This window comes from Elaeis guineensis, chromosome 12 (assembly GCF_000442705.2).
Source record: "Elaeis guineensis isolate ETL-2024a chromosome 12, EG11, whole genome shotgun sequence".
Lineage (NCBI taxonomy): Eukaryota > Viridiplantae > Streptophyta > Magnoliopsida > Arecales > Arecaceae > Elaeis > Elaeis guineensis.
In genome coordinates this window covers 6196114-6222736 of record NC_026004.2, presented here as the reverse complement: position 1 = coordinate 6222736, position 26623 = coordinate 6196114, and the positions used below count along the sequence as shown (strand labels likewise).

General features: G+C 41.8%; 2 protein-coding genes across 11 annotated transcripts; one reads left to right on the top strand and one right to left on the bottom strand.

Annotated features, from left to right (window-relative positions):
- Positions 1-3387: 3387 nt before the first annotated feature.
- On the bottom strand, positions 3388-24881 carry LOC105054829 (nuclear transcription factor Y subunit C-2). Of its 8 annotated transcripts, XM_073246908.1 has the most exons (7): positions 24375-24881; positions 21418-21486; positions 19945-20068; positions 17738-17904; positions 16424-17025; positions 16175-16224; positions 13216-15923 (listed from the first exon to the last, which is right to left on the bottom strand). In XM_073246908.1, the coding sequence occupies exon 7, from the start codon at positions 14548-14550 to the stop codon at positions 13216-13218; it is 1335 nt and encodes a 444-aa protein (XP_073103009.1). In that variant the 5' UTR covers positions 14551-15923; positions 16175-16224; positions 16424-17025; positions 17738-17904; positions 19945-20068; positions 21418-21486; positions 24375-24881. The 8 variants fall into 8 exon arrangements, 5 of the variants coding, with proteins under 5 accessions (XP_073103011.1, XP_073103012.1, XP_010934734.1 ...); XM_073246909.1 differs by lacking the exon at positions 17738-17904; XM_010936432.4 differs by lacking the exons at positions 13216-15923; positions 17738-17904; positions 19945-20068; positions 21418-21486; positions 24375-24881 and adding an exon at positions 4938-6147 and having other exon boundaries at positions 16424-17160.
- On the top strand, positions 17143-24363 carry LOC105054830 (uncharacterized). Of its 3 annotated transcripts, XM_073246907.1 has the most exons (9): positions 17143-17279; positions 17491-17694; positions 17788-17910; positions 18309-18346; positions 18463-18586; positions 19247-19433; positions 19505-21477; positions 22619-22721; positions 23330-24363. In XM_073246907.1, exons 1-9 carry the CDS (start codon positions 17202-17204, stop codon positions 23335-23337), a joined length of 2838 nt encoding a protein of 945 aa, XP_073103008.1. In that variant the 5' UTR covers positions 17143-17201; the 3' UTR covers positions 23338-24363. The 3 variants fall into 3 exon arrangements, with proteins under 3 accessions (XP_073103008.1, XP_073103007.1, XP_029123357.2); XM_073246906.1 differs by lacking the exon at positions 23330-24363 and having other exon boundaries at positions 19250-19433; positions 22619-23299; XM_029267524.2 differs by lacking the exon at positions 23330-24363 and having other exon boundaries at positions 22619-23299.
- Positions 24882-26623: the final 1742 nt, after the last annotated feature.

Sequence of the window (26623 nt, the reverse complement as noted above, 5' to 3'; positions counted from 1 at the left end):
GACGAGGAGATTGGCCGCAACACTAGGAATTGGGAATTCAAAGATGTAGCGCCCCAGACGGGTCACCTTATGAATCTACCAGCTATCAAATAATGAGTGCAACATTGCAGGTAAAAATTAAGTTCAGTTCCTAAATTTGTCCTTTGAAGCAAATCCATCTATCGCCGAATGCCTGCTAGGGGTTATATTTGAATTAAAAAATTTTAATTTGCCTCTGTCGCCAGGAAGATCTAATTTTCCCATCCCATTTGAGATGCTGGATGATAAGGACGCCGAGGATAAGGATGTTAGTGGTCCAGGCGTGACTAAGATATGATCCAATGTCGTGGATAGGCTTGATCCCATGATCCAGTCTGGAACATTACAAGACTACACCCATCACGGCCCACCATGGTGCTTGGATGCTAATTTTCCTATCCATGATGCCTGGACTCGCGAGCTTTCAATTGGGGCCTGCAAGAAATGCACGCAGTTTCGATGGGAGATTGATGGCAATCATGAGCGCTTTACCTGAACGGCTGCTCGCTTTTAGTTTCCAAAACCACATTATTTGCAATTTGCATATTAATTAATTGTGTGTATATATATATATATATATATATATATATGCTTACTTGACTCGCTAGCACCCCTTCATCCACAACATTATTGGTCCATGTGAATCTTGCAATGGAATTTTGATTGACGTTTGGCCTTTCAAATGATATTTTCGAGGTAAAGGGCTTTGACAATTTTCATTTCCATGGAGCTCCTTTTCATCATTCGTTTTGGTGTTTTAATGGATTCATTGGTCCTGAAGGATATGTTAAGCGAGAGACGAGCAATGCTGTGGCCTCTATTATAGCATAGAACTTCATGATTTTGTTTTTTAAAAGATACTTAATGAAGAAGAGAAGATCTCATTCTATATAAGTTAAATTTTTTTAAAATTTAAAATTGATATAGGACTAATGATGCCATCCTTCCACAATAAATTGAATCCAATTTTATTAAATATGACTAGTATCGGATAAACGAGTTGGTTCGGAATTCAGCCTGAGCTTAGATTCTAATATATATAATGGTTCAGTAGGTTAGTAATTTAGTCATCCAACGGCTGGGATTATGATGGGGGATGTCAGAGCCGAATCCTCATCAATTTCCGGCACCCTGCTGCTGTTCCTATCTATTTTATGGATTATATATATTCTGAAAACATCGACCTCTGATCCTTCCAACCAAGGGGCAGATGGGTGAGTCCAAAGCCCAGTATATGCCATCACAGTCACAAAGGATCCGTTGGACTTGGGAACCAGTGCTCAGCCAACACCATCTGTTGGCATCCATAGCGAGAGACTAGGTGGAAATTAACTGTGATGTAAGTGATGTAGATTTATTATTCCAATATGGGAGATCAGAAGATCATTTAATAAAGGTCTTTCGCCAAGGCTTTTGATCTTCAGGGGTTGGTCGATTGGTGGGCCTCTGTGGTGTCAAGAGATTTGGTCATATAGGACAGACGATTGAATAATTATAAAATATTAACCCAAGTGATAATAGTTTTATTAATTTTGATCGTTTTATTTTTCATGATATATAATTCTAAAATATTAACCTCAGTGATGATAGTTCTATTAAATTTGCTCATTTTAGTAGTCATGATAGGTAATTCTAAATGAGTTTTTTTTTTTTGTTCTTCCTCATAAAATTAGACTTCTATTTTTCAACTGTTCAACTTTATTCTTTCACCTTGTTCAGGCGCCATTGATCCACTACTTCCCATATTTCCCACTAATTCAATCTTTTTGAGTAACCCATAAGTCTGTCATAAAAAAGTCACCAATTTGTATGTGGAAGCATGGAACACGGACTCAAAATTTATTACTTTTGGATGGTGGAAATGACCAATAATGGAGCTGCACCATTAATGCCGCGTTAACCATAGCTTTTACGTGAAATATCTGTGTTCATGTTAAAAGCTTCTTTCCATTCCGAGGCACCACCTCCACCCGATCTCTCTTTAGCACCGAGCAAAAGTCGCACCGGCCGACAGGCCCTTTTGGAGAGGCCAGTGTCTTTTTTCTGAGCCTGTGACATGACCTCTCTCTTGGATTCCGGGAGTACTCCCCCCAGTAAAAGAGAAACTGGGGCTCAAACCCACTGGATTCCTGTAAGAAATAATCTCTATAAACACCGGAACGCTTGCTTTCAATCGTTCTCCAGCTCGCTCCCATTCTATTTTGTTCTACCACACCGAGAGGAAGAGTGTTCCAAAATATTAGACTGGGGGTTGGCGGTAGTTTAACCTGCAGCTTATACTTTTGAAGTTTGTTGAGATGGATGTGTACATCTCGGAGGAGTGTGTGATCAGACGGCGGAGGGAGAGGGAGATGCGGATGTCTACTTCCGGGGCAGGGAAGTGCAGGGAATCCGGCGGTGAGAAGGAGAGAGCCCGCAAGAAATGGACGGATTGGATGGGTGGGTTGGTGAAGGAGAGGAGGGGGGTCCGGGGTGATGGAGGAGAGAGTGGAAGCGAGGAGGTGGTTTTTTTCGGATGCTTCTCTCCGTGAGTGGGTCTACAAGAACTGTGGACTCCTGAACCATCTTTGCTCCTCCTGCCTCATTTTTATCCCAAAATAAATAAATAAATAAAAATAGTTAGCTTGTTTCGGGCTAAGTCTGCTTTGGTCTATGTTCACATAAACAGTAAGAACAGTGTTCATTTTGTTTGGTTATTGAAATAGTCTGCACTTCTGTTATTGTTGCTAGGATTTTTTCCGTCTCAAATGTGCCTGCGGACGAGGAGGAGGGGGTAGTGTGGCTGAAATGAATGATTTTATTAAGACGAGAGCATATCAATTTTATGGGGCTGGATGTGAAGATGGGTTGAGCCATGCGGTCCCGGGTCTGAAAGTTTAACAGTTGCTGGGTAGAATTGTAAATGGGCTTGGTTTGGACAAGTACTTCTAGGCTGTCTTTTGTCAAGGAAAAGTTAGAATTTGGCGTGGAAATTACAATGAGCAACTTTCTCTCTATTTTTTATTTCAGAGAAAAATGAAAATACTTTAGCCTACTAAAATGCAATTCCTATTCTTCTCTAATATCTAAATTTTATTCTTATTCTGACCTTATCAAAAACTAAATAGGTTAAAGAATATGGCCATTTTGATTTTCATTCTAATTTCTATTTCAATTTACTCTAATTCTAATTCTAATTTCTGTCACGAATTAGATGCACCCTTAAAATCTTGATGACTCAAAACAATATGAAATTAAGCTTATGGTTTGGCATATAAACATAACAATGTATGCGGATCAAAAAAGAAAAAAAAAAAGCCATTCCCCAATCAACAATTCGATGCTTTCTTATCCAATAATCCATTTGGGTGGACAAGTTCTTAGGTTGCTCCAACAAATTCAAGTTTCATTCCTTATAAGATTACAAAATACAATATTTTGAAGTTTGTTTCAGACCTAGGTCCAGCCCAAAAGAGATTTTAGCTTGGATTAGACTTAATTCAGCAGGATAGCTGATCTGATCTCAAGTTTCAAAAGGTGCCATTGAGAGCGATTCGACGATTGTAATTAGCTGGATCCAGGATAATACGAGATAGCTGGAGACTCATCCACTATTTCATGATATCTGAACTTTCATCCAAGAGTTTATCGAGGTGTTGGTTCGCCATGTCTTTCGAGGAGCAAACAGTGTGGCAGACTGGGTTGTCTCTTTTGTCGTCGAGCATTTTGGAGACTGAACTTCGCGATACAGTCAGAGATGCCCAAGAATCCTGTAAGATATTTTGTATTATAATATATTAGGATGTACTCACATCAGAGTCGCATGATCACCTGTCGTTACCAAAAAAAAAAAAAAAAAAAAGCTTCAGGAGATATGAAACTCAAATGTAATATTGCCCATGACAAGGGTTTTTAAGTAAAGTATTGATGACCGAGACCTGGTCTAGTGTCGGCAGGCCATGTGACGGGACTAGTTGATACTTGAGGTACGTAAACCCTTTTAGATATAACTCCTTATCTATGTAAAATTTACGGATAAGTCTCCAGCGCGAAGCTTGAACTAGTTTCCTTTCGGCAATCCAACCTTGACCCATACTTTGACCAGTCTCGTCAAGCCCCGTCATGTGACTAGTGGAAACGTCACCCCTTTTTTTTTCCGTATAACCCCTTGACTAATAATAAAAGACGGATAAGTCTCCATCAAGTATCCACAAAAAGCATGTGGTTTGAACTAGGGGATTTCAAAACTTTTGCCGCATTCCTGCAAGTCCCATGCCGGGACTAGCTCACAGCATCATGCTACAAGGTTGAGCTAGTCCCGGCACACTAGTTGACGACACTAGCTCGCAGCATCATGCTTCAAGGTTGAGCTAGTCCCGGCAGCCAAGACGACGGGACAGGTCAAATTTTATAGGGAAACTTCTACCATCAATGACCTACATAACTTAAATATTTAATTTCAGAACCGCTTATTATCATATAGAGATGAGAATGCGCACACATGACTTGCTTGCCCAATAACGTGGTGGCCATTGATGTCACTATGGTGTGTGTCTATGTAGATTGCAGCCATATTTCTCTATTGGATTTGTTCATTGGAAAGAGATGCAGGAAGTCATTCAAACTTTGTCGAAATAGATGAGTAAATGTTTTTATTATAGTATAAAAAGAAGGATATCATTACTCCCATATTAGTTATAAGTCAAAGATAATTCTGACTTACATAGGAAGGATCCATCCTTCTCACGTGAGATGCTTTTTGAAAGACAAAACCATCAGACTGATAAGTCGGAATGGATAATATCTCACATGCGAGCCATGAACCCTTAACTATAATAGTGACGTGCCAGATAAGAGACTGCAGTCATGAACCCTTGACAGCAATAATTTTTATGTACATCTAGCTCATGAGCCATACCAAAAGCTTTAGGTGTGCCATGGGCTAGACACCATTCAAGCTGATTTAATTACACCTGAACGAGAGTAGTACAAGACTAACATGGCCAGTTCTGCAATTACGCGCGGGATCAAAAGACTTTCTATCGTATGAATTGTGTCAGAAAATTCTCTATTACTATTTCTCCCCAACTAAGTTTCTCATACAAAGAGCATGTTTGGGAAGTTCTCGTAGGATTTGTCGGTATATATATATAGCCTAGGAAGGAAGATTACTGAAAGATTTCAAATTTATATTGAGCCCATTTATAGTCTGCACTTAGTTACAGTCAAAATATAATGCCCAGGAGTTGCAAATAAACCTGATAAACAAATCCAAAGAGCATCCTCTCATTTCTTTCACCTATCTTTCCACCACCATGCTGTCAGACTTTGCAGCTGGAGCCATCTGACCACCATTAGAATCAGACACCATCTGGATGAGGAAGTCGAAGATATCGGTGGCCATAACAGCAGCCGCAACATCCTCCTTGTGGAGAGTCCTCCTCTTGCCTTGCAGGGTCACCATCCATGCCCTCTGCGTCAGCTCCTCGATGAAGAGCTCGCATGCCTTCGAGAACACGATGGGCGCCTCCCCGGATATCATCTTCACATCATCACCCGACCTCTTCATGATCTTCTTTATCCTTGCCAGTGGGAGCGAGTGGGGGCCGGTCCTCCCGGCTATTCCACCCATGAGGATAGCTGAGTAGGTTCCAGCCTGTCTCATGGCTCTAGATGTGTTGTGTTGTGTGTGTGTGAGAGAGAGAGAGAGAGAGAGAGAGAGGGATATATATTAATTTCTTCTCTGGTATTGTGTGGAGGGGAAGAGAAGAGATTTGGTTTGAAGAGATGGTGAGCAGTCTTTATATACAATAGAGAGGGGATGGGAAGAAGCTAGGCTGGGGGTTAGTGGCTGCCGGCCGGTAGTGGAGGGGCCGGCATACGGTTAAAAAATAGAAAGAGAAATATAAGGCTCAAGAAAAAGACTTATATAACTGGGGCCAGGGCCCCACATAATAATAGCTGATATAATTTTAGAAAACTTTGCGTGCTATTGTTGCTGCCCGGTTGAGCAAGGAAACAGTGTAGGTTGCAACTACTTGCAGACATGCACCAAGAGGGTGGAGATATGACATTTGTTGCCAGGCGCACAAATCCTCTTGGCAGTGGGAAGGGGGATTGTGCATAGATTTGTTGCCAAGCATTGTAGATCTGTTTATGGAGTTACCAAGTTAGCAATTTTGAGCCCAATGATGTGAAATTTACAGGCATGGAGAAATATTCTTGTGTGATTGAATGCATCCTTAGATAACTCTCAAATACACGCATACACAAGTGATGAGTTGATCTGTAAAAAGGATTGGTCAATGTCTCCGCGAGGACAGAGATTGATGCAGTTGGTTCTTTACAGTGTGAATGCATGAGATTCTTTACAGTGGGAATGCATGAGGTATGAAGGTATATATTCTAAGCCACGTTACAATCATCACATTTTTTGTAACCGAATCACTAAAACAAACCCAGGCCAAAGTTAAAACTGTGTGCTCTGCGCTCCTCACATCTCAGGCTTCGTCGAACATATATTAAGTTATTTCATATCATATAGTAAAATAGCATTCGTTGTTTTAGTTTATTATTATTTACCACTCCAGACAAACTACAACTTTTTAGTGCTTATGTGATTAATAATTGGATCATAATTACCATATTTGAGGTCTTAACGCGTTCGTGGCGAAAGCATGACCATTCCTCCTACGATGATCTCATAAAACTTTATATAGAACTGGAGTTGGTGGAGATTTGGTCTAGACTCCTTGGCATAAAGTATTATGGTCAAGAAATATGAGCGGAAGAAAAGATTCCAGAAAAAATACTGAAGTTTATCGCATGCTTAGCGACAGGTTGCCGAATTCTGGACAAATCTAGACCAAAATTAAACTAAATGTATGATCTATACTCCTCATATTTCAAACTTTGTTGAATATATAAAACTATCTTTATATCATATACTAAAATAGCATCAATTATTTTATTTTATTATGATTTTATCAGTAAAGATAAACTTATATACAACTTTCCTGTGCCCATATGATTAATTAAACTAAATGTATGATCCATGTTCCTAACATTTGAAACTTCGTTATTATAGAGTTATTTTCATTTCATATACTCAAACAGCATCAATTATGATCTATGCTCCTTACATTTCAAACTTCATTGAGTATATAAAGTTGTTTTCATATCATATACTGAAACAGCATCAATTATTTTAAACATAAACTATGACTTTTTCGTGCCTATACAAGTAATTGGTGTATGATTTATATATACTCCTCATGTTTCAAACTTCGTTGAATATATAAAGTTATTTTCATATCACATACTCAAACAACATCTATTATTTTATTTTTATATAATCTACCATTAAAGACAAACTACACCTTTTCTACACCTATGTGATTAATAATTATATATGATCTATGCTCCTTACATTTCAAACTTCATTGAATATATAAAGTTGTTTTCATATCATAGACTCAAACAACATCAGTTATTTTAAACATAAACTATGACTTTTTTGTGCCTATACAAGTAATTGGTGTATGATCTATATATACTCCTCATGTTTCAAACTTCGTTGAATATATAAAGTTATTTTCATATCATATACTCAAACAACATCTATTATTTTATTTTGTTATAATTTACCATTAAAGACAAACTACACCTTTTCTACACCTATGTGATTAATAATTGGATTATGAGTATCATATTGAGGAAATCTTATCAATTGGCAAAAAAATGAGCATCCCTTCTATGTTGATCCCATAAACTTTATATAGAATTGAAGTTGGTAGAGATTTGGTCGAGACTCTTTTTATAAATTATTATAGTCAACAAATTTGATTGGAAGGATTCCAGAAAAAATATTGAAGCTGATCACGTACTACAGTTAGCTGTTTTTTTTATGCAAGTCATAACAGTTGACTGTCCCTTGCTTAACCTGATGGGGTGGATGGTATCGTGCCAAAATTAATGTTAATAGTGATGATAACTATTGGAATCTAATGCTTTCTCAAAAAAAAAGTTAAAAATTAATGACTTCTTGTCTTTTACAGATGGATTCTCCTTTAATTTGTTACTCCTACAACAATTTTGATGGATTTACTCTCCTTGTCTTTTTCTCCATCTAGAACACATGCCCTTTAAATAGAATCAAAGAGAGTATATTTGATGAATGCAGTAATATTAGGAAGACAATTACTGTGAAAATCTATTTCTAGAGTTCATAAATATTGCTTGCTAGATATCATGTAAAGAAACAAACACTGAATAGACAACAAAAGCATCAGATAGAGATGACTACGAAAGATTGAGATAGTTTGTGTTATGCAGCTTATGCTAGTAAAGATCAAGAAAGAGAAGCCATGCTAGATAAATAAAAAACACTAACACACGCCTAAGACTTGCTCTAATTGAAATTACACTAAGTTCCTTTTCTATTTTTTGAGCAGAACAAAGTTCCTTTTCATCAAATTTATCATGCCAATTGTTTCATGCTTCTAATTTTCATAAGCATACAGTTGAAAGTCCGCCTTGCTTTTTTCTCAAAAAGAGTAATACTCGCATAATTGATGAGAACAGGCGTTTTTTTTCCTCTGATCCTCTATTTTTTTTTATTTTTCAATTATTAATAGAACATCTCATCTTCATGCAAGAACTCTAACAAGATCCATGTAGATCATATATTAGAACCATTCTTGAAAGAGAAAAATGTAAATGAATGCTAGCCATCCATCATCTTCTATCACGGAGACAGAAGCTTGCTACGAGTTAGCAGTATATTTGATTGCAAGGAAGGCTCCCGGGAAATTTAATTTTCTTGAAAAATCTAGTTTATGTTCGTTTGTTTCCAAAAATAAAAAAGTTTTTCATTTCCTCTGGAAAATCTTGCTTTTCCCCCATAAATTCTTTGCAATCAAGCATAGTCTTAAGGCTCATGCAACAAGGGCTAGACCGCCAAAAACATAGGACTAGAAGCAATTTAGATCCAAATTCAATCAGAATCCCACACCATCTGATTATGCTCGATGCCGAAATTGGTTACCCACATTGGTTGGTCCAAATATGGTTAACTTTAACACCTTGCAGCAAATCCTCTACAGGAGCTCGTAGGTCAGCTGCATCACACCTACTAGCTACCTTTCTCGCCCGAACAAGAGCAACTAAGGCCCAACCATGGTCAATCAATTTCTTGATTGGAAACGCATAAAAATGTCATGGTGTCGCCTTGCATTGAATTGAAATGTGGTGGGCCAACTAAGGTTAATACCCAACTCATGGGCGATGGTCCCCCAAGAGTCGACATCATGATGCACCCGAGCGCATGCCCCCGCTCAATTCTCAGAGTGGATTCACCACTCTCTCTGTCTCCCATGCGGCACTCCCAGCTCCCAACCTTTTCAAGCACCCAGCTGTCTTTTTCTTCTTTTCTTTAAAAATTAGAGAAGAGCCAAGCACTACAAGCACCCATCGAGAATTATAGTTAGCAGTCTGTTTGGGTCTGCATCCAAATGCAAGTCGAGATGAGATCAACACTATGTTGTGCTTCTATATGATACACCAAGGCTGCGTTTGGTAGAGGGAATAACTTTTGAAGCATTACCCCGTGAGGATAGTTTATTCAGTGGAAAAAGTTACCTTTTTTTTTTTTTTTACGTTGGTTAGAGAAAGAAATAATAAATGAGTGCACAAATTTTTGTAATTATATGGATTTTATTGGAAGATAAAATTATCCTCCAAGCTGTAATGTGTTAAGAGTGGACAGGGACGAAATTGTAATGGAGGGATAATTTCTTATATTTTGCGGAACGATTCTGTTGCGGCCAATCGCCTCGTCGTCCGATCGTCGGAGAACGGACACCTGCAAAAATGAGAAGTCCACACTGACCGGAGGCGGCTCCGACGGGGACCCTCCGACGGTCAAGTCAGAGAGGTGACTGGGCAACAGTGAAATGAAGACAGAGAGCTCAATCGAGGGAGAGAGGGAGAAAGGTGCGAGCCTGTATTTTTGGAATCGAGAAGTGGGGGGAGCGGATCCCTTGCACTGTTGCCTTCCCCGATATATATAGTGGAGCAGGTATGGCGCCGTCATTAATGGCGCAGACAAGTGAGGAATTGTCAACTCACTGTAGATTGTCAGAGTCGCCGTGAAAGTGTCATGTCGCCGTGGGGCTGTCAAATCACCAGGGTTGACAATGCCCTCGGCGGGACAATCCCCTAGATGGCCGTGCCGCATGTTGCTGTCAGAACTGACAAGGTCTGGCGGCTGTACGGCGATTGGAGGAGTCGACCGACCCTAGGTCGGTGGCCAGCTGAGAGGGGTCGGACCCCTCCGTTGGTCGGCGAGGCTTTGCGTGAGTCGGCCATCAGGCCTCCGGGTTCAGTCGGTTGGGAAAGGTACGTCCGACATATCCTCAGTCGGTGATGGGCCGTTAATTGGCCGGTGATGGCGTCCGTCAGACGGTCGCTTCCGGCTGTCGGTCGGTTGGTCGGTGTCGTCCGTCGATCGGTCGGTCGATGTCGTCCGTCGATCGGTCGGTCGGTCTCTTCGGCCATCGATCGGTCGGTCCCTCCGGCCATCGATCGGTCGGTCGGTGGGTATTCCCCAACAGTTGCCCCCCTCCACTCCTGAGTCGGACGGTGAGCTGGCCGATGCTCTCATTTGGGTAGCAACCCTGGGCGAACAGGAGTGGATTCGTCGTATGCCAGATTCCGACCGTACCGCGGGTTGATCCGATGTCAGGCGTTTCATGAATGCCAAGCGATTCGCTGGCGTCAGACGTCTAGTCGGTGTCAGATGTCACGTCGGCGTCAGGTGTCAGACATCGCGTCTTGTCGTCGTCAGACGTCACGTCGGTGTCAGGAGGTCGGGTGCCGGATGGTACGGTGTTAGACGACCGGATATCCAGCGCCGATTCTGGGAGCGCGGGGCGCTGTCAGGCGTCCCATCGGGAATGCGAATCGATGGGGGCGTTTTAATGCAGAACCGCGGCCCCGCTTGCCACGTGTCGGAGGTGGTTGGGCCGGCGCCCCCTGCATTTAATATGGGCGGTGCGGCCGTCCTGGGATGGGGCACGCCGAATCGTCAGGCCACCCGGAAGACGCCATGTGTCGCACATCCGTGGGTCTTCGGTCGACATGGAGGCATCTCGGCCGTCGGACGGCCCTATATATATAGGACCATCCGGACCCAAGACCTCACCATCGCCATTTTGCTGCCGAAACTCTGTCCGGGCGATTTCTCAGTCGTCGCGGGCAGAGCCTTTCTTCCTGCTTCCAGGAGGGGTGTTCTTCCGGTTCGTGGCCTCGGTGAAATCGGCAGTACTTCCGACGGTCGAGGCCTTTTGCCTTCAGAGGCGGAGGCCGTCGCAGGTATTCCTTCCCCTCGATCTCCATTAGAATCTGCACATGAGGAGCGGAGAGAGGAGTGTAGGAGTCATACTTGGGGCGTGCCGGCCTTGGAGTCTGTTGCCGGGGTGATTTTTGGATTCGTCGGGGTGGCGAGACCCGACTATCGGTCGGGGGCCTGCTGGGTTCGGTGGGTTCCCGACCCTTCCTCCGCTTCTCCTTCGGGCCTCTGGGCTCGGCCAAGCGTCGGTCGGAAGCCCCTTCGTCCGCGCGCATGTACTTGTATGCGCGCTCCAGTAGCTCGGCGTACGTTTACGATGGCCGCGATCTGCGCCTCCGTGGTCACTGCGGGGCGTGGAGAGCTAGGCTCCGCCGCCGACAGTGGCGGGGAGGCCTCTTCCCGGCGGGAAGAGCACCTCGCCGACTCGGTGATCTTCGATCGTTGGGCTCTTGTCTTCGTCATCGTCCCCCCTACCTGGCGCGCCAATCTATTGCGGCCAATCGCCTCGTCGTCCGATCGCCGGGGAACGGACACCTGCAAAAATGAGAAGTCCACACTGACCAGAGGCGGCTCCGACGGGGACCCTCCGACGGTCAAGTCAGGGAGGTGACTGGGCAACAGTGAAATGAAGACAGAGAGCTCAATCGAGGGAGAGAGGGAGAGAGGTGCGAGCCTGTGTTTTTGGAGTCGAGAAGTGGGGGGAGCGGATCCCTTGCACTGTTGCCTTCCCCGATATATATAGTGGAGCAGGTATGGCGCCGTCATTAATGGCGCAGACAAGTGAGGAATTGTCAACTCACTGTAGATTGTCAGAGTCGCCATGAAAGTGTCATGTCGCCGTGGGGCTGTCAAATCACCAGGGTTGACAATGCCCTCGGCGGGACAATACCCCTAGATGGCCGTGCCGCATGTTGCTGTCAGAACTGACAAGGTCTGACGGCTGTACGGCGATTGGAGGAGTCGACCGACCCTAGGTCGGTGGCCAGCTGAGAGGGGTCGGGCCCCTCTGTTGGTCGGCGAGGCTTTGCGTGAGTCGGCCATCAGGCCTCCGGGTTCAGTCGATTGGGAAAGGTACGCCCGACATATCCTCAGTCGGTGATGGGCCGTTAATTGGCCGGTGATGGCGTCCGTCAAACGGTCACTTCCGGCTGTCGGTCGGTCGGTCGGTGTCGTCCGTCGATCGGTCGGTCGGTGTCGTCCGTCGATCGGTCGGTCGGTCCCTTCGGCCATCGGTCGGTCCCTCCGGCCATCGATCGATCGGTCGGTGGGTATTCCCCAACAGTTGCCCCCCTCCACTCCTGAGTCGGACGGTGAGCTGGCCGATGCTCTAATTTGGGCAGCAACCCTGGGTGAACAGGAGTGGATTCGTCGTATGCCAGATTCCGACCGTACCGCGGGTTGATCCGATGTCAGGCGTTTCATGAATGCCAAGCGATTCGCTGGCGTCAGACGTCTAGTCGGTGTCAGATATCACGTCGGCGTCAGGTGTCAGACGTCGCATCCTGTCGTCGTCAGACGTCACGTCGGTGTCAGGAGGTCGGGTGCCGGACGGTACGGTGTCAGACGACCGAATATCCGGCGTCGATTCTGGGAGCGCGGGGCGCTGTCAGGCGTCCCATCGGGAACGCGAATCGGCGGGGGCGTTTTAATGCGGAACTGCGGCCCCGCTTGCCACGTGTCGGAGGTGGTTGGGCCGGCGCCCCCTGCATTTAATATGGGCGGTGCGGCCGTCCTGGGATGGGGCGCGCCGAATCGTCAGGCCACCCGGAAGACGCCACGTGTCGCACATCCGTGGGTCTTCGGTCGGCGCGGAGGCATCTCGGCCGTCGGACGGCCCTATATATATAGGACCATCCGGACCCAAGACCTCACCATCGCCATTTTGCTGCCGAAACTCTGTCCGGGCGATTTCTCAGTCGTCGCGGGCAGAGCCTTTCTTCCTGCTTCCAGGAGGGGTGTTCTTCCGGTTCGTGGCCTCGGTGAAATCGGCAGTACTTCCGACGATCGAGGCCCTTTGCCTTCAGAGGCGGAGGCCGTCGCAGGTATTCCTCCCCCTCGATCTCCATTAGAATCTGCGCACGAAGAGCGGAGAGAGGAGTGTAGGAGTCATACCTGGGGCGTGCCGGCCTTAGAGTTTGTTGCCGGGGTGATTTTTGGATTCGTCGGGGTGGCGAGATCCGACTATCGGTCGGGGGCCTGCTGGGTTCGGCGGGTTCCCGACCCTTCCTCCGCTTCTCCTTCGGGCCTCTGGGCTCGGCCAAGCGTCGGTCGGAAGCCCCTTCGTTCGCGCACATGTACTTGTATGCGCGCTCCAGTAGCTCGGCGTACGTCCGGGGAAGGGTCTTGTCCAGAGAATAGGTGAATCGGGACGCCCTCAGCCCCCGTTTCATGGCTGAGATAGTCATGTCTTCGTTGAGGTCTCGGACCTCAAGCGTGGCCGTGTTGAATCGCGCCACGAAGTGTCGGAGCGTCTCATTTTCCCCCTGTTTGAGGGAGAAAAGGCTGTCCGACGTTCGCGGTGGCTTCCGGCTGGTGCTGAAGTGGGCCACGAACGAGTGCTCGAGCTGCCCGAAGGAGTGGATACTTTCCGATCGGAGACCGGAGTACCAGGCCCTGGCAGCCTTGCGGAGTGTGGCGGGGAAGCCGATGCAAAAAAGAGCGTCGGTTGCCCCTTGGATCGTCATGAGAGCTTTGTAGCTCTCAAGGTGGTTGATCGGGTCGGATGAGCCGTCGTATGGCTCCACGTGCGGCATCTTGAACCGACTGGGAATCGGTTCGTCGAGAACTAGTCGGGAGAGAGGTTGGGCGGTCTGGAAGTCGACGTCGTTCGAAGACTTCTGGCCGTCCACCTGCAACTGCGCGAGCCGGCGGTCGATCTCCTCGAATCGGCGCTCGTAGTCGTCCGCCCGTCGGTGCTGGGAGACCCCAGGAGTGGAGTCTCCAGAAGATTCCGAAGGGGAGGCGGACGGCGTTCGCGGCCGCTTCTCCTTCCTCGCCCGTTCCAGCAGAGAAGGAGAGGGCTGGTGGGACCGTCGGTCATCGCGCCATGGCCGTCCCTCCTCCTCTCCGTGGGATCGCTGTTGAGGGCGCTCGCGCGGAGGCGACGGGGACCGGCGCGGTCGTCGGCGGTTGCTCCTGGAAGGCATCGGACGGGCCGCCGGCTGTTGCTGGAGGCTCTTGACTGCGTCCATCAGTACGGTCATATGCCGTACGATGGCCGCGATCTGCGCCTCCGTGGTCACTGCGGGGCGTGGAGAGCTAGGCTCCGCCGCCGACGGTGGTGGGGAGGCCTCTTCCCGGCGGGAAGAGCGCCTCGCCGACCCGGTGATCCTCGATCGTTGGGCTCTTGTCTTCGTTATCGTCCCCCCTACCTGGCGCGCCAATCTGTTGCGGCCAATCGCCTCGTCGTCCGATCGCCGGGGAACGGACACCTGCAAAAATGAGAAGTCCACACTGACCGGAGGCGGCTCCGGCGGGGACCCTCCGACGGTCAAGTCAGAGAGGTGACTGGGCAACAGTGAAATGAAGACAGAGAGCTCAATCGAGGGAGAGAGGGAGAGAGATGCGAGCCTGTGTTTTTAGAGTCGAGAAGTGGGGGGAGCAGATCCCTTGCACTGTTGCCTTCCCCGATATATATAGTGGAGCAGGTATGGCACCGTCATTAATGGCGCAGACAAGTGAGGAATTGTCAACTCACTGTAGATTGTCAGAGTCGCCGTGAAAGTGTCATGTCACCGTGGGACTGTCAAATCACCAGGGTTGATAATGCCCTTGACGGGACAATGCCCCTAGATGGCCGTGCCGCATGTTGCTGTCAGACCTGACAAGGTCTGGCGGCTGTACGGCGATTGGAGGAGTCGACCGACCCTAGGTCGGTGGCCAGCTGAGAGGGGTCGGGCCCCTCCGTTGGTCGGCGAGGCTTTGCGTGAGTCGGCCATCATGCCTCCGGATTCAGTCGGTTGGGAAAGGTACGTCCGACATATCCTCAGTCGGTGATGGGCCGTTAATTGGCCAGTGATGGCGTCCGTCAGACGGTCACTTTCGGCTATCGATCGGTCGGTCGGTGTCGTCCGTCGATCGGTCGGTCGGTGTCGTCCGTCGATCGGTCGGTCGATGTCGTCCGTCCGAATGAGCAATTTTATTTGGATAAGGCTATTCCGTGGCTTTAAAGGATATATGGCCAGTTAATCCCCGATATATCCTGCTACTGAGCACAGCCTAAAAGCTAACACAAATCCCCAAAACTTTTGCTACTTTTGCCGGGGAAAAAGGAATCAATCAAGGGCGGGTGAGAGAAGTACTGTTCAGGGGTCCACCGAGTGCCGCGTATTTTACCCGAATAGAATCCTATGGTCCTGATGGTGCATTTAACCTCCCATGCCGTCGTCGCGTTCGACGAGGGTCCTGTCCTGTCTTGATCCAGGATTTTTGTTCTGCTGTGGTTGAGGGAACTGGTGATTGTAGAAGCACCAAATTAGGGGGACCAAGAACATCTTGGTTTGAGATCTGGATTCTGGTGGAACTTTGTCAGTTTTTTCTGGTAGAAACTTTGTCAGTTTACATGCAAGGAAGGTACCTACCAGAAATGAGGAAAATGAAAGAATGACAAAGTTAACCTCAATAAATTCAGGACATGGCACTACTAAAGCCAAAGAAACCAAGTGATCCAAAGAAATCATCTTAGCAGAGTGTCCAAAGAAATCATCATAGCAGAAAATTAGTAGATTGAAGCATTGGAATTTGAGGATGAGTATAGTGCATAAATATTGCAAAGGCACAACAAGAATCTCCAATATGGGTGACTAGGGGTTTATAAGCTTGGCTTACCATAGTTAGGTTCATCCTTGACCTCCAGACATCACCTTCTTTCATGCCACCTACCAGTAAAATGCAAATAGATTCATAACCAACGGACACTTCCAGCTTAAAGAACTTGAACTTAAACAGGTGCTATGTATAACAGCAATACTACTTGCTTCCTCCTTTTCCCCTCAGAGGAGGGGAAAAAAAAACACCAATACTAATAGAAAAGGAGGTAGTATGTCTTAGGAACCAAAATTTGGTAAAGGAGCTCACCAACTCCAAAAGTTGAAGAGCAGGGCCGCTCCAAGGTCCCACGCCAGCATGATGATGTCAGTCTCTAGAATTGAGGATTGGAGTAAAATGAACTCAAAAGCAAACTCAGATTCGATCTGAGTCTTTTGCTTGAGAAAATCTGAATAATGTCCATAGCCTTTAACACGTTTTATTCAGCCTTTAGTCAGGTTCTTAGTGGAAAGGACACATTAATCCAAGCCAAGAAACACAAATATTATCATCACCCTAGAGACATGCTTTTCCGTTGGATACCCCTCAAAGCTGTCACCATTACGATCAAGCAACCTACGGCCTTTACTTTTGTTTCTCTGTTCATCTTCTATCTCATAGACACAAAAGCTTCTCAATTTTCCAAGTTAGAAGTCTATATTCGCACACTCCCAAAGCAGAAAAAAGAGCAGTAGTTCTAGGATCGAAATGCTTGTTCTCTTCCTGGTTTTCTCAGCCACAAGATTCCCATTGTTTAGGTGCTTGTCGTGTCAACGTCTGAACTGCATCTACCAAATTCAGATTTCTTCTACCTCTTTCAATCTCTATCACATTTCTTTTCGTCAGCTCGCAGTCAGAAGACTCCTTTCAGTCTAGAAAAAGGAGACAGAAAGGTCAGTCGTGATCTATGAAATCCTGTGATTTCTGAGCATTAATGGTGGGTCTTCTGTAGAGGAGTTATGGTGGCTTCTCTGCATTGCTGCACCAGAGATTGCAGGAAAGCACTGAACTGAGAAACTAATAGAGAAATTGGAAGGGTATATTGAAGATGTTCAAGGCAGCGAGATGGAGGACTGAGAAGAACAAGATCAAAGTTGTGTTTAAACTGAAGTTCCAAGCAACTCAGGTATTTGAATTATCATATCTGACTTCCACCCCAGTTGTCTTCAGTATGATCTGAACTAGATTAGCGTAGATTTTCATACCGCTAGAGACTCGGGATGACATATGTGGAGGAGAAGGCAGAAAGTTCATCTTAGCAAAGAAGTTGAGAATTAAGGAATCTATGGTCATAATTTCAACTTTGTTTAACTCTGCTTCTATTTAAATCCTTGCAGGTGCCGGAATTAGGATGGGAGACTATGATAGTCGCTCTAGTCCCCATGGATTCTAGAAAACCAACTGTAAGATCAGAAAAGGCAGCAGTGATCAAAGGAAGTTGTCACTGGGTAAACCCCATCTACGAAACAGTGAAACTTACCAAGGATCCCAAAACTGAAAAGATTAATGAGAAAGTTTACAGATTTCTTGTAATCGCAGATGTATGAACGATGCATCATTCCCTCATCTATTATCTCATCATACCTTTCCATGTTTTATCATTCTTAATAATAAATAGTTGAGCTTCTTTGCAGGGATCGGCAAAAGCTGACTTTGTGGGAGAAGTAACCATTGATTTGGCATATTATGCTGAAGCGCTTAAGCCCTCTGTCATTTCTCTCCCGTTCAAGGCTTCAAATTCGGAAGCCATCCTGCATGTGAGTTTTCCCACTTGTTAATTGTTTTTCATGATTTTGCTAATAATGCATTTTCTAAGAACAAATCCACTTAGAAATTAGAAGAAAACCCCACACAAATCTATATTTGTTGATATGATAAATCAAAATATAGCACTGTCTGAGCATTCCTAATAAGGTGTATGGAGGTTTGTCACGATCTACAACCATTGGTTCCTCCATATAGCTGATCCAAAAAAATAGATACTGTATGACTCCTAATTTTATATATGTCAGCAAAGAATTCATCCCAAACATCCATGAAGCCATTCTAGATCAGGTGCAAGTCAACCTGACATCAGTTAGTTTCTTGTTCATTTTTTGAAACAAAAGGGTATCATTTAGTATGCTGTCATATTGAGTTGTTTTCTGAATTACAGGTTACCATACAAAGAATGCAGGCTGATGCCGAGGGAAGGTAACTATTAGACTATTCAGAATGTTATCTTTAAAATTTTTACTTTTCCTGGATAGAAACTCTATGTGCTTGCCATTAATTTTAACAAAAATATGTCCAACTTTCCGATTATTCAGAGCTTTTGATCAAAATGGGGAAACAAACATTCCAGAGCAACAAAAAAAGATGACAAGCCAGTTAGACATTTCTAACACAGAGCAAGGTAGCAACTTTCGGAGAACAAATGTTAACCCAATAGAAGTAAGGGCAAATCTTCTTTGAGAATATATTTCTTGGATTCTTCACTTTGTGTTGCATCTAACAGACAATCATGAAAAAAAAAAAAAAAGAAGTAAAGCCTTCTAAAATAAATGTTTCCATGTGATCGGTATGCTTTAAATTGCATTACAGAAACACCCATCCCAAAAAAGAGATAAAGGGAAACTTATTGGTCAATGAAATCTATACACTAATTACATTCTTAAGACTAGTACATTAATGCATGGGAGGAAATCAATCTCTGTTGATAATTTAGTTCTATGAAACAGTTGCACATAAATTATGGTACTTATTCATTGGATTGGGAGTTTTAATCTCATAATTCAAAGATATGCTTTCTGAAAGATGAGCTATCTGTCAGGTAGGTCAAGATAAATGGTTCTGATTTCGCTAATTCACATTTATCTGATGATGGCCAACTGAAATAGAGGTTAAAGTTTTCTACCTTTTTTTTTTTTTTTAGGCTCTATTTTATGTCATAAAATTTTTTAATCCTTTAATTTCCTTGTATCATCGACTTCAAGGGCTGCCTAGAAGTTGAAAGTCCCAAATAGACATGCTAATGATGATGCTTATTTCCCTCTTGTTTGTAAAGTCTACAGCCCTACAACTGATCTTTAAACTTTACATCTGAATGTTTAGCAGGACCATTCATTATTTAACAACCAGGCGGAGCTGAGATCCCCCTCCAGCAAAACAACGCCCCGGCAGGCTGAATGTAATGAGAACCTCAGAAAGCCTATCACCTTTAATTCCATACCACTATCAGGTTCAGACAGCAGCTCAAGACAGTACAATACAAAAGAAATTGCAGTCAAGAGTAACAAATGTAGTTTCAATCATCTCTAAGCAATAGCCATACTCAAAAGCCAACTACTGATTCGGATGGTTTGGTTACAGGTCATGGAGACCATCAGAGGTTAAACACCGACTGGTCTGTCGGTTCACGACTTGATGGAAGTATGGACGGCTCAGCAAATAGCTTTGGAGAGATTGGATTGAGAGATGGATCGCATATTTCAGATATCTCCATCAAGAAACTCAGAAGTGATATTGTTGCTTTGGCAAGACAAGTTGAAATGTCAGAGATAGAACTGAAAACTCTTCGAAAGCAAGTGAAGAAGGAGAACAGGCACGAAAAAGATGTTTTCATGGAATTAAATAGCCTAAAAGAGGAGAGAGATGCGCTTCGAAGAGAATGTGAAGAATTTAAGGCTTTGTTGAAAAGAATTGACACTGAAGCTGTTTCAACTAAGTCATGGTTTGACGGTGAAGAACTATGGTCGGTACTGGAAAAAACCAAGAAAGAGCTAAATCATGAAAAGAATCTAAATGCAAACCTTCGCTTACAACTACAAAAGACACAGGATTCAAAATCAAAGCTCATTCTTGCAGTGCGATATCTAGAAGAACTGTTGGAGCAGGAAAAGAGGGGCATGACTGGTATTAGCAGCAGCATAGTACCTACAAAACCAGAAATAAATGATGATTCATCAGAAACAAAATATGGAACTGAGTCCTCCCAAGAACAAATTTATGAATATAAAAATAACTGCTTTCCAATGGTTCCAGAAAAAGACAATGAACAATATAAATTGGAGGTACTAATTAGAGAGAATGATGATGTCAGGGAAGCATATACACTGGAGCAGAAGATCATAGATCTGAAGAGCGAACTAGAGTTCTACAAAAAGGATCATGAAGACCTTGAAATGCATATGGAACAGCTTGCTTTAGACTATGAGATTCTGAAACAAGAACACCACCATGTGTCTTCAAAGCTAAAGCAAAGCCAACTGCAAGAACAGCTAGGGGCACAATATGAGTGCTCAGCACATCAATCCATTATCAAGGACCTAGAAGACCTTGTCAAAAAATTGGAAAAAGAACTTGAAGAACAGGCTGAAGCATTTGAAGCTGATTTGGCAACTATTATGCATGCGAAAGTTGAGCAAGAACAGAGGGCCATACAAGCAGAGGAGGCACTAAGGAAGACAAGATGGAGAAATGCTAATACCGCCGATCGACTTTATGAGGAAATCAAAAGGCTCTCTGGACAAATGTCATTTTCATTTTACATGAACGAGAAGTTATTCACGCAAGAACCAACAAAAACTAGTGAACTGCATTTGCAGAAATGTTATCTGGAAGAACCACAGAAAAGAACAAGTGAAGAAGATGCAACAGTGCATGATCAGTGCAATGTTCAAAAGTTAAACCTAATAGATCCTAAAACAAAAGAAAAAGAGCCGAACCTGGAACTCAAAAAAAAGGTTGAGGAGCACAAAGGTCAAGCAAGTCAAGAGGACTTCTCAGAAGAAAAGCTGGGACTCAAACCTGAGATGAAAAGGCTCTTACAGGACAATGTTTATCTTTCTGAAAAGATAGAAGAAAAAGAAACTTCAGCAGCTGAGTCAAAGATATTGGCCAAAGAAGTTGACATGTTGTCACAAGGCAGCTATTTGGAAAAAGATATGCTGGATGGAAAACTTGTTTCTGTGGGGGAAGAAGCAGAGAAATCAATAGAGGAGCTAAATGAACTGGGGGATTTAAAAGATGAAAATGATTCAATGGTCAGAATTCTAACTTCTGAGGTCACAACATTTCAGTATAATAACTTGGAACATTCCCTACTTGAGGATGAACCAGAAAAGAAAAAGCTGAGGAATCAGCTTTTCCAACTAAGTGGTGACCTTCTGAGGACAGAAGAAAAGATCGCCTGTATTCAGGAAAAGCTGAAGGAAAATGCAAGATTTACAACCATAGAAGGAACTACAGAAGCAATCACAATAAACAAGCACGACATATCAGACCTGGCACCTCGTGGCTCCCAGGAAGTTAATAGTTTGCATGAGAAAGTCAAATGTCCGGAGGTAAACCTGCTGCTTTTACAATATAATACAGTTGCATTATTAGAGCGAGATGTTCGCACAAAGATAAACATATAAAAGCTAGCAAACAAAAACATACACCCACACCAATATCCATAAACTCACAACACACAAATCTAGAGGATTTGGTAAACAATATCTAGCTTTCAATAATTAAGTTAGCCTTTATGGGGGGAAATCAAAGGAAAGAATACTGGATATCACAAAATATTCATGGTTAAATGAGAAATTTTAAGCAATAGAGTTAAAGAAATGGAAAAGATAGAAGAAAATTCAGCAGAATAAACATGGCCCTTTATGGCTCATTTGATTGTCTATGAACTTTCTCAAAACAAAAGATCATGAAACTCGATTTTCAGTAAAATATGTTTTATAGAAACAAGGGAAGACCTGTTTTCATAATTGATAAACTAATTTTTCAGGTATTACAACCTGTCAAGTTTTACCAAACAAGTTCTCTGGAAAGTAACCAAGCAAGCATTTTTTCCCATCAAATTCATTTTTGGTTCTATATAAATCTGTTTTTAGTTAAACCTAATGAGCAGACAGCCCCTAAAGATGGTAGACAATAAGCTAAGGCACCTTTTTATGTAAAACTTGCAGTACAGTATGTTCAATCAAAGTGTGTTCACATAACTTACTGATGGCTCTCGTTTCTATCAATGCTAATCTGATGATTGTGAAGGTCAAAACGATACAGCAAAGATGAAGTGAAAAATATTCCTTCTGGAATGAAAACCCAGGGGAAAAGATAACAAAATTTAAAGAAATTTGGAAAGAACTAAGTATCGGGTATTTGCAAGTTTGCAAGTAATGTATAATATTCTCAGCTGTTAACGTAATATTCAGACCCTTAAGTCTAACACACTTAAGTTGTATACTTGAACAGGAAAAGAAGAACCAGATGAATTCTGATGTAAAATATGTATTATGTTGTATAATTTTTCTTCAGGGTTGCTTCTTATTGCACACTTTCAAATGTATTCAATATAATGCCAAACTTGAATAGAACTTGAAATGGATCACTATTTGCTTTTAACATCCAACTACATGGGAAACTAACTAGAAATTAATTGATCATTGGTTTGCATTTCCTCACTGACGCATTTTTTGTTGGCGTCAGCTTCTTCCAATGCCCTCGTTTACTTCCAGGAGAGTGGATGGAATCCTCTCGTCGTCAAAAGACAAGGGTCTTTTATCACTTCTCTACTCACGTTACCGAACTGGTAAATTGAAAGGAATATTCCTGTTCCATATATTCTGTCTGCATGGTTTTAATTTAAAAGGAAAGATGAGTCACCTGTCCATCATATGGTCACTGTTTTTCTTGATCATAAGAGTGACTAAGCTGAGTAACAATTAATAGTTTTCAGCTCCTCATATGTGATTGTGGATACGGTATCTTTGATAGATATAATAAAGACATATGATGGTGCCAAGTGCATATTTAGTATAACCGCATTGCCAAATTAATTATGGAACATGAAGATATATGGCCTACACAAGTGAATTTGATATTATCAGATAAATGCCAATTTGAAATTCAGTTTTTATGTTGTAATTACTAATTATATGAGCATTTGTATGCAACAGGAAGACACAGAATTTGTTACAACCAGAGGTAGGAGAAAAAGCATGACTAATATGGCATTGATAGAAGATATAAGCTAAAAATCTTTGAAATACTAGTTTTAAATTTATACATGTTCCTTTCTGGTTGTCAAAGAAAATTTTCTATTCATACTTATCAGTATTATATATGACCTTTTTATGGATATCGTATGATGAGATGAAATTGCTTTCTTTGATCCTTATAAATATTCAACATCTACAGCACCATAAGGATGGCCCAGAGAATGAAAAAGAACACCTGACTTCTACTTAATCCAGTCAAGGCAATGTTGCTGATTCACGAGTAAAATGGCGGTTCTGAAGTTCAGCTGAGAGAGATGAAAGAAAGATATTTGGAGATAAGCCTTAAATTTTCAGAAATTGAAGGTGAAAAGCAACAGTTCATGCTGGCAAATGGCATTCTTACATAATGGTGTAAATATTTAGTTATGTTTATATTAATAAAATAGAAACTGGATTTTTTTGTGTAGGTGAATGTTATGTTCTTGACAAGTATGTAGAACTTCCAGACAAACATACTACAGTGAGATATTAGGTGTTATATCTTAATAGGATTTTTTGAGAAAAATGTATAATATACAGTAAGATATTAAGTGCTATACCTTAATTTGGATTTTGTCAAGAAAATTTATAATGTTCTACTCCTCTCAACTAGATATCAGTTGTTTCTAATTAAGTATATTGCTAAAAAATTAAAATTTACAACATACTTTTTGTAAATGAGGATCATTATTTGATGAAGAATGAACGTATTAAATTAAAGCTATGGTGCTTTGGCTCTAGGAGCGTGAATCTATATTGGCTGCAGCAAGAGTGTTCTTTGGGTGTCTCTCAAGTATTTGTATAATAGAGAACTTCAAAATCCAAAAATTTATATTACAAGCGAGTAGATATCACTGATGCACAACTTTATACTCATTCAAGAGGTAAATTAATGTCCAGTAGCAGATCATATCAAATTAGAATAGCAATTGCATGTTAAACAACATGTACTTAAATTTTCTTTTGAGATCCGTTCCTCGGAAGATGACCACTTCCAAGTGTGGTACAATGAACTAAATCACAAATCTTTCATTGAGTTCTACCTCTCACCGCTGGTGTAATCATCAAAGGAGATCAGATTTTTGATCAAAAGGGACTCCATTATAGCAAACTAACGTGTAAAACCAACGAAAGCAAACAAACCGCTTCTAAAACACCAATAGAAATAAGGAAAAAAAAAAGAATAAGTGAATTAGGAGAGTCACCTCAAATAGATCAAAATTTCTTATTTTGATTGATAACTGCCCATAATTTCCTCCTTAGCTTCCGCATGGAAGGCGGCAGTGCCCCTGTTCATGAGTAGATCACAAAGCGGAAGCAGCATCAAAGCATTTAAAACTTAGTCCAAGAAGAAAAACAATTAAGCAGAGAATTCAAATCGAAAGCACCTGGATCAATCTGGTCCGTATCATATCCGAATTCTGCCTGCTCCTTCTCCCAAAGCAATCGATTGATAGAACGGAGTCGAAAATTTAGATAGAAACAAGAGATTTCTTGTCCGCAAGAAACCGGAACAGAATGCTAGTGGAAAATTTCTAGGGTTTCGTTTGGAGAACTATCAAAGTTTTCTAGTTCGAACTGGCTTTCTGTCCATTCTTTCTCGCGTTTGTCGAGGATGGAACTCTGGAACTTGGGAGGCGGAGGGCCTTTTTCGGAATGGAAATGGCGGTCGGTTCACCAAGAGGAGGCGACGTCGCGTGTGATGATCCTAATAATACTATACCAGTCGAAGACTCGCGCCGCAGAGTGTACGAAAATAATTTTTTTATAATTTAATTTAATTAAAAAATTATATATAAATAATAAAAAATATTTATTAAAATTTTTAAAATTATTTTATATTTTTAACTATCTATATAAATAATTTTTAATTATAAAAATATAATAATATTATATATCAATAATATAATTTAATATAAAAAGATGTATTTTTTAAATGACATAATAAAATTTATTTGAAAAATTAAATTGACAACGTCCTGATACCCTATATTGTTATATATATATATATATATATATATATATGTGTGTGTGTGTGTGTGTGTGAGAGAGAGATTAAATGAGTTGGCCTCTTAGCATCCATATAAATATTTTTTGTAAGACCTTCAGGGATTTTTTGATCCAAAATAATAGCAACATATGCTAGCATAAAATTCAATGGTACTTTTTTGTAAAATTTTCATGTTAGGATGCTACGAAGGATTTTGATATTTACATAAAATTAAGGATGTAATTCAGTCAAACTGAGTTAAGCATTAAACCTTGACTTAATTTAAAATATAGAACTCGAAATTTTATTCAAACTTTAATATTTAAACTCAAACTCAACTTGATAAAATAATAATAATAATAATACTTAAAATCGATTTGATTCGAATCGAATATCAATCGACAAACTCAAGGTCAAATCTTAATTATATTTAAAAAATATAATTCAAAATTAAAAATCAAGATCAATTAAAAAATATAAATATTATATTATAAAATATTAAATTAATAATATATCATATATAAAAATAATATTATTAAAAAATATATATTTGATTAAATTATTGAGCCTTTGAGTTAATTATTTTGCTATTCGAATTCAATTGAAAAATTGTTTGAGCTCTGGAGTTCAGTTTGTGCTCGACAATAATTGAGTGAAATAGAGCTCCAATAGTTCAAAAGCTGCTCAACTTATTTGTATATCTCCAACCCTTAAAAAAAAATATTTTGATATTTTATATTGAAAATCTTTGATTGAAAATAATGTTACTATATATTTACTCTCTCCTCTTCTAGAGGTGGAATGCACCGTACTTCATAAAAACAGACCACGACCAGCATTATGACCTTTTGAAATAAAATTTAATTTAAAAAATATAAAGAAGAATATCTTTATTTGGACTATGATGTCCCTAAATTTCTTTGGAGTTCTATGCATATCTACGTCAAGTAAGCATTTTACTTTCAAATAAGAATTTGATGTCTGAAAAATACTTCTCAATGACATTATGAAATCAAGAGATGACTGACCAGATCAATCAGAAAGAGAAGTTTTTGATTGAAAAGATGAAGTTATTAATCTTTGTATATGAAAGCAAAAGTCATAATTACAGCAAGAGATTTCTATTTGAGATGGTGATTTTTTTTTGGTAGAAAAGAGATGGTGAATTTGAGTTATAAAGAAGAGAAGCTTGAGGAGGCAACAATTAGAAATTTCTTTGAAAGGAATTTGGACAAATGAAATCAGTAGAGGAAGTGAATAATTAAAGAACAGATAGAGAAATTATCATGTATCCTTGATGTTTGTAAAGGCCCTCAACTTGCTGAATTGGCAACATTTTTCATATTTTCCAAAGGTGGAGAGGGGCAAAAAACACTCCTTTTTTTTTGGTAAATAGTGGATCTAGGAGCTGTGTTAAAGAAAAGAAAGACCGTTCACATCAAACATGTATAAAACCCCACACTG